This window comes from Vidua chalybeata, chromosome 5 (genome assembly GCF_026979565.1).
Source record: "Vidua chalybeata isolate OUT-0048 chromosome 5, bVidCha1 merged haplotype, whole genome shotgun sequence".
NCBI lineage: Eukaryota > Metazoa > Chordata > Aves > Passeriformes > Viduidae > Vidua > Vidua chalybeata.
The window spans coordinates 16,719,144-16,731,783 of NC_071534.1; the positions used below are offsets into that span (position 1 = coordinate 16,719,144).

The 12,640-nt window shown below is 40.6% G+C and overlaps 1 protein-coding gene across 1 annotated transcript; it reads right to left on the reverse strand.

Annotated features, from left to right (window-relative positions):
* Window positions 1-727: 727 nt before the first annotated feature.
* Window positions 728-11,174, reverse strand: AGBL3 (AGBL carboxypeptidase 3). The gene is given in 10 exon segments (XM_053942484.1): window positions 728-976; window positions 6,769-6,882; window positions 7,061-7,130; window positions 7,591-7,898; window positions 7,900-8,205; window positions 8,207-8,280; window positions 8,283-8,399; window positions 9,920-9,968; window positions 9,971-10,062; window positions 11,159-11,174. Coding segments are annotated over 10 exon segments (1,395 nt in total).
* Between the last annotated feature and the right edge of the window lie 1,466 nt (window positions 11,175-12,640).

The following is a 12,640-nucleotide window of genomic DNA, read 5'->3' on the forward strand; positions in this document are numbered from 1 at the left end:
GCCAAGGTGCCTGCTGCTACAGGAACCGCTGAAACCTCGAGTTATGTAAGGGGCAAAACTCTCCTTCCTTTAGTCCTCCTGGGCCTGTTTATCCTACTACCAGTCTTTGTGGCCCTCCTTTAGGGGGTTAGGAGGGCTGTGTGCTGGGGGTTGATGCATATGCAGGACACCGAGCTGTGAAGCTGTTCACAGATTTTCACCTCATAATTCCATGCTTAGGCGTGGTCTAGAAAGCCCATGTGGTACACATGTTGTGAGCCTGTAATACTGGCACTCACATCCAAGAGCACAAGGTATGTGGAAAGAAATACAGGAGAAAGCCCTAAGAGAGGTTCAGTGGACAGAGCCATGCAAGTGGTGGTGGGGGGCTGCCTTCCTATGTGCCTCTGTGTGTGGAATAACTTCAGCATGGAGAGGGACAAGGGTGTGGATCAAGGGAGTTCAGATCATGGGTGGCTTAGGCAGGGTTCTGGTGGGTAGGGACAGAAATCTTGCAGCAGATGAAGTCCAGCAGTCCAGAGCTGCTGAGCTGAAAGTGGAGAAGGAAGCCTTGGGGCTGAACATGATCATCTTCTAGCACTGGGGCTGATGGCTGGGAAACTGAGGAATAAGAGACTTCTGAGGCAAGACCTCTGTTCCAGTGAAGTAACATGATTTGGCAGGAGGTGTGTTTGTGCTCCCAGGAGGGGGAGTCTTGCAGTTTGGCAACATAATGTTAATTTTTCTGTCATTCGGGAGAAAAAGGGTATATAATTTTGATCTCGTGGTCAACCAGCTCCTTAGCTGATCTCAGCACCACACGTGAAGCTGCTGTTTCACTGCCATGGGCAGAAGGCACAACAGCTCCTTCAAAAAATATCCTTGCTTTCACACTGGGGTCCTGTTTGCTGGGGTAATCAGGACGACTGCCACACTGGGTCTGCTCTGCCATGCCAGAGCATTTCTCCCTGGAACCACTGTCCCCATAGAGGGGCAGCTGTTCCAACACCAGCACACCATATAACATGACATTGCTTCCACTGGGCACACACCTTCCTTTTTTGGCCTTTTCCCCCAGGAGAAGATCCCTGTTCAGCCAAGCTGGTCTGCTACCTCATCTGCTTGACTTCCAACATTTGGGAATTGCCAGCTATTGTGCCCTTAGGAGGTGATTAAAAAGTTTAAATGTTTAAAATACACCATTTGGGAATGTTAATCTTGGAGTGTGATGTCTCACTGGCCAGAGCTGGTTGCCTGATTGTGCACCTGTGGCAGAAGCACTTTACAGTTTTTCCTGAGGAGCTCCATGTCTCCTCCTCGGCAGGGTTTCAGTCTCTGCTGCTTTTAATGCCTCCTAGGATGCCATAGCTGCCAAAAAGGAGAAATCCAGTCAAAATTTGCCTCAAGACTTGCCCTTGGTCCCAGCTGATCTTCTGATTCTGGAGGCTTCCCTCCACACCTTTGGCTGCCTCTCTAGCAGGTAGTTCCTCTGCCTTCTCCTTCCAGGTATTTGGGCAGGGAAGATTGTGCCTGAATGCTGAGCAGGATGCAGTATGCCTTTCCATTCTCCTTCCTGGGGACATTTTACAGGTGTGCTCTGACTGCCTTTTGGGCTTTCAGTGCCAAAGTCTGATGATGGAGTGGCTGGGGAGGATTAGTCTGATGGGGATGAGGTGAGCAGGGGAATGATCATCAGCATGTGTCATGGAGAAAGAATGGGAAGGGAGAGGAGAAAGAAAGCAGGGCTTCTACCTGTGTGTACCTGGAGGTAGGAGAGTGGATGAAGTGTTTGGGCTGCTGGGTCCTGTTTTCTGTGGTTGGGAAAAGAGAGCACATTTCAGGAGCCAGCTTCTACTAAATTCCTGTGTGAGCATTGCTTCCTGGAATTGTTTCCTGAAACGGACATATTTTTTTGCATGCATTAAGAAGGTTTATGTGGTTTTAAAGTGGAATTAACTACTCTGCAGTTCTTGATTTCTCCTTGTGCAGTTAAAGCAAACACTCAGCAGTTTAGTAATATTATTATTAAGGAAAGCATGAGATGAACTGGGACTTTGAAAAATTTTTTGCTGATTTTACCCTCCTGTTTCAAAAGTAAACTACTACACTTTATCCCACATATGATTCTGTGGGATAATTCTCCAGTCTGGCTATAAAATACAGAAACAAAATATTAAGGGCTGGGATTTGTTTGTTTGTTAAACTTCCTCTAAGCAATGCCAGTTCTGGGAAAGCCTAGAAGAATGTGATCTGTTACGTTTCATCCCTTGGTTACCGTACACAATATCTAGGAATGAAATCTGCAGCTGGGGAAGGAAGTGCCAAACCTGCAAAAACATTTAAAGAGACGTTCTTTATTAATCTCCTCTTTGGCAGGCAAGCTCTTGCTGATCATAACACAGCAATATACTCAACTGTACCGTACTTAAACTGTACTTGAACTCTACTTAACTGGACTGCCTGTTCCACCGAAGACAATTACAGCTGTAATGGTCTATGCCCAGACTTAGAGTCTGGGAGGAGGAGACTCCCTTTTAACTTCATCTCTCCCTGCATACTGTGAGTGGCTGATATGTCTTTTTTTCTCAAGAGCTGGATCTCCAATGCTTTGGCACAGCCCCCATACTGATGGCAGGTGAGGACCACATGTCCTCAAGTGCCCAAATCAGTGCTGCAGGCCAGGCCCCTGGGCTCTCTCCGCACGACCTGACCCAGCAGATGTGTCTCAGCAGCTGGACATGGGCCAGGATAGCTGCAGCTGGCTTTGGTGCTGCACTGCAAGCACCTCCCTCACAGAACCACTGGGTGAGGTCCATGATCAACAGGTGAGATGAGCCAGGTCTGACAGTGTATGGGGTGGTGTGTCCCTTGAGAAACAAAGAATATTTACAACATTTTTTAAAACCTTTTATTCTAAGCAAAGAGGTGGCTTTTACATTTGATATTGAACTTCATTAATAATATTTATCCCAATGAGCACATTATTACAAATGTGTGTACCCTACTGCCAATAGGAGAAAATATTTTTTAACCTCTTTGGAATTTGCTTTGGGTTTATTTTTTCTGCAGTGAGATTGTTGTCAATCAGTAAATCATAGTGTAGTAATGTGATGAAGACAGTTTAAATTACAGAAAAATGAGCTCTTCCAAATGCTGAGATTGAAGGAAGTCCAGCCAAAGAACTCCGTACTTATCTTTGTGGAACATACTCTTTAGTGAGGTTTGAGGTTATAGAAAAAAATGGCTTATTGGTATTTAAAGAATTAAACAAACTTGTAATATTTGCTTTTTTTTTCACTGTCTCAGGTACCTGAAATATCTTAGGTTGAATATCAGTGCCTTGAGTCTGTGAAACAGAGTAGTGCCTTGAGTTTCTGAAAAAAGAATAGAAACAGGAATGAATTATTATGACTAACAAGTTCCAAAACACTGGTTGACAAAAAGGTATTATCTATTAGTTAGCCACTTTAGGGTCTGCTCAGGGAGTGTACACCAGGCTGGGACAGGGGAATCTTGGTAATAGTTCAATAACTAATGGGCAAATACTTATCATATAAAGGCTGGTATTTTTCTTTTGGTAACAAAATTGTTGTGTAAAATTCTTTTGTGACAAAATTGTTTTGGTGACAATATTGTTTGTATATTTTCATATATCTGTCTCCGATCAGACAAAAAACAAACAGCCATGTTCCTCCTGGGATGAAAAATATGGTTATTTTTGCTTTTATGACTTCTGTTCTTAGCCATACTGTGAAAATATTCTCCTGATATTTTAGGGTATTTTTTATGGTGTCTTGGTAACCATTTTGATTCATAAAGGAATATTACAGCTACAAGTTTAAAAAGCCACAACAAACCAAACCAACAATTGCAAATAAACATGATAATCACAATGCCAGAAGGAGTACACGTAAAAAAGCTGCTCAAGGTTGAATCCCTTATGCTGTTCTTTTCAGCAAATATTTATGAACCTGGATACAAACATAACATATTGACAAAGGAGCTCACTTCCTACTCAGTATGCCTTGTTTATTTTTAGTCTGGGAACTGGACAGCTATGCTTTCTCAGTAGTATTAATTGCCACTGCTCTGTTTTTCATATGTTTGGGCTTCTGAAAAGAAGAATTGGCATAATATACAAAAAGTTGAGAAATGCTGGTCTATCTCTTGAACCAATGAAAGCATTAACAAAGCAGTCAGCATTATAAGTGTATGTACATAAAAAGAATATTACCCATTGAAATATCAATGTGACTTCTTTCCAAATAACAGTTTGCTTTCTCCAGGCAACAATAACAGTGCTCCTGTTTTACATCTTGAGGCTATATAGTTTTCTAGGCTGGACATCAGCAAAATGAAGTTGAGGGCTATGTACAGCTCCAGCATGAATTTCTGTCAAAAATTATACTGCAGCTGTGATATTCCTTGCTGTTCACCTTTTTTCAAATGCCTTTAACAACTTTCATCAGGATCAACAACAGAAATTTTGTTAAGTCTTTTGATCTAATAAACTTACTTAGCCGCTGAAGTAGATCCATATGGGAAAATGCACATACATAATCATGAGAGGAAGAGAAGAAGTTTCTTGAAGGGATCATGATTGATTTGATAAACTGTTGTTACTTGCTTTACATAGTAACAGCATCACCCTGACATGTTTTGCTTCTGGTACACATCCAGCAAAAGAACTTTATTCATGGCATGAAAGATGCATGAATGCAATCCATACAATTTCACGGCATGAAATATGTCTTCACTTATATTTTAGCACCAAAATGACAGAACAGGACCTAGTGAAGCTTGACCTGACAAATAGTTTTGCAATGTATACTGGTGTTTATAGGTGTTGGCAAGTATAGCCTTACAGGATCAGGCTCTTAGGTGGCCAAAGTGGTGTTCATCTCCTTCTCTGCTAAGTTTTCCATTTTTCTGTTGTTTATTTACAGTATTTATGTCACAAACAGGAAGCAGCGATTTACAGGAACTATTATTGTTGGCTAAATTTCATCCCCACGCTTTCTAAAAGTCCTTCACTCACAGGAGTTTGCTTTGCATATCTGTGGGAAACCTCTTGAGTAATCGTATGTCAATCACAAGAACCAAATAAACAAACACCAAGTAAACAAGGAGAAAAACATGCTTCAACCCTTTTTATCTCAGCAAAACAAGTAAATATAGATTACAGGAAAATAAAATATCTCTTTGTCCTCCTGTGAAATCACTCTTAAATCTGAGGCTACATTTGTCTATGAGCTTAGATGTAGGCAATGGGCCCTTAGTGACACTGTGATGGCTCTTCTGCGTGTGTGAGAGGAGGACACAGCTCCTGAACACTCTGAACCGGGTGTTACAAAGTATGACTGACACCAAAGTACAGAGCATGATACTTCTTGTGTTTAATGCTAGTACCCTCCCCATCCTGACCCTGTGACTGCTTGCTCAACTGTACTGCAGAAGCTGACAGGTGAAAGCCACATTCTTTGGAACAAAAACTGCCTTCTGGATGATCAGGGTTAAGCTACAGGGAAAATGAGTATTTCTGGTCTGCACTGCTCATCTGCCCTAGTTCTCTGACAATGGATGCATCAAGATCATAGAACCATCACAGAATCACAGAGTGGTCTGGGTTGGAAGAGACCTTAAAGATCACCTAGTTCTACCTCTCCTGCCATGGGCATACCTTCCACTAGACCAGGTTGCTCCAAGTCCCATCCAACCTGCCTTGAACACTTCCAGGGATAAAGCATCAACAGCTTCTCTGGCCAACCTGTTCTGATGAGTCTTCACCCTCGTAGTGAAGAATTTTTTCCTAATATTTAATCAAAATTTATGCACGTGTCTTTTTATTTCTTTTCATTTCAGCACCAGTTGTGTAGCTCCGATCTTGATTTCTATACTAGGGACATCTTAAATTTGATGCTATAGATCCAACCTATTAATGTTTCCCCAAAAGAGAAGCGTACAGAAGTTTTATTCCCTAATAAAGGACAACCTTAGGGCCACAGCTCTTATAGCACACAATGCTCACCTCTAAATCACCTGCACCTCTGATCTCCCTGTGACTCACAGTCTACACAGGAGGAGCTGATTGTGTTTAATAGATATATCATTTGATCAGCATACAGATTCTTGCTCTGCTTCAGTGACCCTGAACATAACCACTTTGGCTAAAAGCAATCAGAATAGTGCCTTCCATGGTTAATGAAAGAAGTTTTACACAAAACCAAATAATACACTTTTTATTGTGCCTAGATTGATCTGCAAAATGTAATGCTGCAGAAAAAAAGTGTATTGATTTGAGCAATGCAGTAGACCAAGCTCTGTATCACTACAGTTTTTTCCTCCTCAGAAAGGCCACCTGGCATGGATACAGTGCTTTGCTTCTTCCAGTGAACTGCCTGTTAAGGTTTGACTATAAGGTTTGTGTCCAATCTTTTTAAAAAAAAGTGTTAAATTGAATAGTGTGACCCTTGAAAGTCTAATTTAGTAACATTTCTAACATTTAGTCTGGCATTTTTTTATGAGATACAGAGAAGATATAATAAATTGTGGCATACCTGAATAGTTCTAAGTTACCTGGAATTCCAGTTTAACACATCAGAATTCAGGACCTTGGAATTTACCATCTTCCTTCAGGCATAGATAATTAAAAGGAATACCACAAATTTAGTTTATTCCTTAGAGAAAGCCACTATCAAATTTATTATTGCTATAAACCTACAGACTATTATGTTTTTCACAGCTGGACTAATGAGGCAGGAGAAAAGGCGTAGGGGAAACTTCCTTTACCTGCTTGTTATTTACACAATAGTCCAAGAATACATTGTGGAAATACTGTCCTGTGGACTCCAAGTCTTTCATACTGAAAGGGGTGTTTTGTCTGCAGCCTGAAGCATCAGTCTCCTGTAAGTTAGGGATTTACAGGCCAAAATATTCATTTGAAAGAACACAAACATTATACAAAACAGGCTGTAACAAGGTGAAAAACATTAAATGTACTAATTCTGAAACTGACTTTCTGCTCAAGAGTCTTTTTGGTGTTAATTTGGTATAGAAGTTAAACTGGAGAGATTTAGTTTACTGGTTTAGGGTTTAGTTTAATACCAGAAGGTTTAATTTTTTTATCCATCAATGTCTTTGTGAGTGGAAGTCTGCACAAGAAATGAAAGCCATTTGTAGCAAAACATACAGCAAACTTGGCAATCTTTGCTGTCAAAAGGACATCTGGGATCTATTCTGAACCTAACTTCATTCTCGAAAGTGGTGGTATGCCAGAAAAGAAGAAAATGAAAGAAACAAGGAATTTGATAAGTAAATTTTTGCAGAGGACATGGGGAGAAATATGCTGAAAATGTATTGAAGAAAACTCTTTTGCTTTGAAGTTATTACCAGAAAGGAGAAAATATATTAAAGGAAAACCTGCACAATACTGAAGAAAAAAAAAACCCATTCTGAAAAGAAACTTAACCTAAAAAAGCAGTCAGAAAGGCTTGGGTGCAGTGCAAAAATGTAAACAATACCAAAACAATAAGGGACATAGAGACATCAAACTAACAAAGATATGGTGGAAAGGAGAATAGGGTATTCTAAAGGGAAAGAAAATGAGATTACCTTTTGACCATGCTTTGGTTATACCAGATGGAAGGGGAACTTTTCTTCATGATAGATCTGTATTTGAAGTACAGCTCCTGGCCTGTTAAAGAGCGGTGGTGATTTCCCACAATCAAACCACCTGGATTCAACGTAGGTGCCGCTTTCAAGACAAAATTGTCCTGCAGGAGTTGAGCTTTGCTTGAGTCACCAAGAATGAAATCCATAAAGCCCTTTGTTATCCAGGAATTCTTAGTTTCTCCTGGATGTACCCTCACTAACATTATCGCAGCCTTCTGCTCAGTGCCCTTGCCACTTCTGGAGGGGGTTAGTGGTGGTGATAGTTAAAATATACACTGTGTTTCACAGTGAGCAGCATAAGGTGTGAATCTTGCAGAATTTAGACACCACTGGACCTTTAGAGATGGCCACAGGGCACTCCTGCAGGTTGTACACCCACCTCCTGTGGGTGTAAGGATAGTAGTGGGCAAAGTAGCAGGTGTCTTGGTCAGGGAACTGGAACATCCAAGTGAGTGAGAAATAATGATGTCTATTTTGCCTCACACTGTTTTTGCTGGATTTATTTATATAAATAAATAAATAAATACTGGATTTATTTCCAGTCCTTTACCAGTCATTTCTTATGCTGTTTCTTAGCATTGTTTTCTGAGTACAGCAGTGGCCACAAGCCATGTTTATGCAGGCTGTTTACTTGCTAAAGTTGTCAGCAGTGAAGCACTAAAACATCCCTGCCTGCATATTGCTTGCTTGGAAGTAGTACCACTGTGTGTGTCTGTGCTTGTGTGGAGGTTGGTGTGGGGTCAGCCATACTCAAATACAGAATTAGTAGGCAGAGAGCAGACAAACAGTGTGATGCTGGTTAGCACTGTAGCATGAGGCAGTGTCAAATAATGCAAGTGCAAGGCCTGCAGCGAATCAGGTGTGAATCTGGTTCACAGTGTTATAAATCAAAGCCCAGGAACTGCTGGGAGAAGATGCCTAATCTCACCAAGCATGCCAGTAATGCAGCTGGTGTCTTGATTAGAACTCTTAGAAATAAGTAGAGCTTCTTAGAACATTCTCCACACTATGCTTTAAAAGGAGGTGCTTAAGAAATGTGTTGAGTTTGTGTGTATTATTATCACCTAGAAAACATATTCAGTGCCAAGCAAGCACCCATGTTCTATTGCAGCTTGAGACTTGCTCTCCCAGGAATTACTAACTGCTTGTAACTGCCTGCATGTCATTCCTCAGGAGCAGGAGGGACAACTGGCCACACTTCAAGGCAGCAGTTTTCTTCTCCTTGGTTGGAAAGTTTCATTAATGAAGGCTGAGAATCACAGTACCACAACACCCACTTCGTTGGAGAGCTGTACAGGCTGAAATAAGAACCACTTCCAGTTGCTTGTGCACAAAATTCAAGTTAGTAATTAATTCGTGGAAAGTTGCATTTTTAAAGAACAGCAACTAAAAGACTGCCCTTGTTTGCAAAAAGGCAGGGAGCTGAGATTCAGAGTGTTCCTCCACATCATATCCTTGCAGTAAATTAGCATGTCCAGTTGCAAAGGACAGAGGTTCCTTCCCACACAGCATTTACCAGTTCTCCTGGCCACCAGGTGTGGCAACCTACTCATGACAGGTAATATGCCTATACTGCAAAGCAGCTAATTTCTAAATGAACTAATGCCAAAGAGTACCAGTTATCCTAGGATTGCAAAACTACTATAATCATTTCTTATCCATGTAAAAGTATCCCAGGACCAAAATCAACAACTGCCAGAAGTTTTAAGTTCATCCAAGGCAACTGGATCAACTTAGCAAACACAGGAAAGAATAAATAAATCTGATACTCAACCAGTGACAGTGGAATAAGGCAACTAACTCCCTTCAAATCCTTGCCAGGCAGAGAAGCCTGTATTCAAGAACTGATCCAATCTGACCAGGTTTTGTTTATAAGTTTTGGCAAAAAAAAAAAAAAAATTCTTCCAACACAGACTTCAGTGTTGATGTTGCAGTTACACAGCTCTCATATTTTTCACTTTTTCTTTTGGCTCTTATATTTCTTTGCTCATATTTTCTCAACAAATTCATTTTAAGCTGGTTCATATTGTTTTTCACTGAGAACAATGGCTTGAGCTGAGCTGGACTTCTGGGATAAGTAACAGGATAAACAGAACTTAAAGAAGATGAGGCAGATGTGTAACTGTGACTAGTTTCCTTCCCCATCTATAGGAAAATAATTTATTCCCATGTGCTTTAAAATTACATGGGAAATCACATTGATTCATCAGGCTTTGAGTTATATTTGTAAAGGAGATCAAAGCAAGTGCTTCCTCTGCCTACATCTTGCCTACAGCAAGATTTCCTAGGCTGTTCACATCTTCTAGATAAATCACTTCTAGATAAAACCTCCTTTGTCAGGACTTTGCTATGGCAGCATTGTGTCCAAACCTGTTGTAGTGTACAATGATTCAGGGGTAGTGGGTATCCACTCTGAAAAAGGTAGCAGAATAAGGTCATAGGTGTCTCAGTCCCACCTCCACGCATTTCCAATTTTTTTTTATTATTTCTGAATTGCAATTTGTTGTATATATAAAGCACACAAACTGCCTTAGTCTTCACTATCTCAAAATAGGCTTGCACCAGGACTGTTAAAATCAGTTATTAACTGACATTCATATTTAACCCTGTAGCCCTGAAATACAATACTGACATTGCTAATAACTGGACATGAGATTTGTACTGAATCTGTAAGACCTCAGGACTAAAGTCTGAACCTTATATGTCTGCAGCTTTGTTTCACTTAATTTAGCTGTGGCTGCAATTTCTCTAATTGACATGTATGGCTGATTTGTTTTATTTTGTTTGCTTTTGTGTGGTGCAAACATAGGCTTTTACAGACAGCAGTGACAAGGAGGAGTTCTATGTAGAAAGCCAGGTCTACATCTGGACAAACTGCATTTTAGGGGTAACAAAGAGACATCTGAACTTGGTGGGGGGTTACTTGCTTGTCAGCAAGGAATTCTTCAAAGCTGGGAAAAGCCACTCAAATGAAAACAGGATAGGCAGAGAAAAGGCTTTGAAAAAATATCTATTAATTGGATGATTGGGATTGCTGGTACTGTGCACTGACTGCAACACTGCTTGGAGCTAAATACTTGTCATAGGATCATAGATATGAAAGGATCCCTTTTCAAAGCAATCCCTATCCTTCCTACTATCTCCTTATATCAGGCCAAAAGATAGAAGTTTGGTTTCATGTGACTTTGTTTTTGCTTTGGGTCTGAATCAGGTACCAGCACTAGTAGTACTAATTTTTTACTAGAAAAAAAATTCTCATTGCTTTAGGTCTGGTTTCTAGATTTAATTCTTTTCACAACAGAAAAAAACCCATAATAAGCAAAAGCTTTTCATCTGAAGGATCTGGTTTCAAGTGTAGATGACATCATATATGAGAAGTAAAGGAATTAAACACAAAACTGATGAACCCATTTTTAACCTGTAGTGGATAACTAACTCTAAGTGTGGTCTGGCTCATAAACTGGTTGTTATGGGTGAGCTGCAAGGTGAGACTGAGATAAATACTCACCTATGTCAAGAACCATTAAGTATGAGTAGATCAATTTCCAGTTTTGTTTACAGCTTTGCAGTAATGTGATCACTAATATATTTTCCCTCACCTTATGTTCCACCCTGAGGTTTTCCAGGGAAAATGTAGGGGAATAATTGAAAGGGCTTAATATGTAAGAACAGTGCCGACTTTGTGTCTTCTGTCACAAATTAGCTAGGGGGGATCTTCATCCTAAACCAATTAAATTTAAATACTAAAATAAAATTGAAAGTCTATAGGAGGCTAGTTTGATTTTGTTTATTTCCAGAGAAGAGCTGCCTCTTTTGGTCTGTTTTATGGCCTGCAGAAGAATTAGATCTAGTGTCTGTAATCCATGTACTCCACCATTATGCCATGCCTGGATTATATGCATATATATGCATATATATATGCCCTGGCATATATTATATGCCCTTATAACTGAGACAGGCTGCTTTTCAGCTGTTTGAGGAGGCATGAGCAGGAAAGTCTGGTGGGTTATAGGATGAAAGCCCAAGAGAAAGGTCCATTTGCACAGGAGTTCAGGGATAATTGTGGCATTGGAGGTCACAGCCACCTAAGCAAACTGGCTGGACTCCTTCAGATTCCTCTGTTGTCCATGAAGGCATGTACTCATGAGGAATAATTCAGAGTACTGAATTTTGGATCTGCTTGGGTTTGCTCTCTGGAAGACCTGCTTTTCCTCCACTGGTTATAGAGGCACCAGTGGTGAGTTCCTTGGCTGACACAGGAGTCCAGGTTGGTTATGTGTGAATATACATCCCCAGGATTTCTCTGCATTGCAGGTAGACATGACTCTCCAGCCCCCTGGACCTTGCCCAAAGCAAGTCACAAAGGGGATACATGGCCCCAGAAGGGGCTGTGGGTGATGTGTTCTTTACTGAGCAGAAGAGGGAGAATTCAAACCTTCTTAGAGTGCTCAACATGTTACTGTGTGCTCTTGATCGTGGATGTAACAGAAAACCTACGAGCTGCACAAACGGTCTCCAGCATGAAACAGTCATGGGAGTTCTGCTGTTTGCTGCCACAGGACAAATGCCATGACCTCTGTATCAGGAGTTATATTTGTTATGGTTGTATCAGTTTGTACATTACACGAGGGACTGACCAGTGGTTCTTCATACACCTAGGAAAGTTTCGTCCTCCCTGTCATAATCACACTCCACATATGGTTATACAACCCCCTCTAGAGTCAGACTCTGCACCTTCAGCTCTGGAAAGCAATGGATGAGTTTCTCTCTCTGTAGGGAAGATGGTCCCGAGAGGCAAGTGTGATTTCCAGAATTGCTTTTTTCTTTTCCCAGAATGCCAGTTGAATGATCAAATTTACTTCCCTTGTATAAGCAATCATTTCTGTAATCTCATCACAAACCAAATAAACTCAGTCATATGTTCTTATTTCAATTATCCAATTTTAATTCTATCATTATGATACTAAAAAAAAAATCATCATCTTGATCA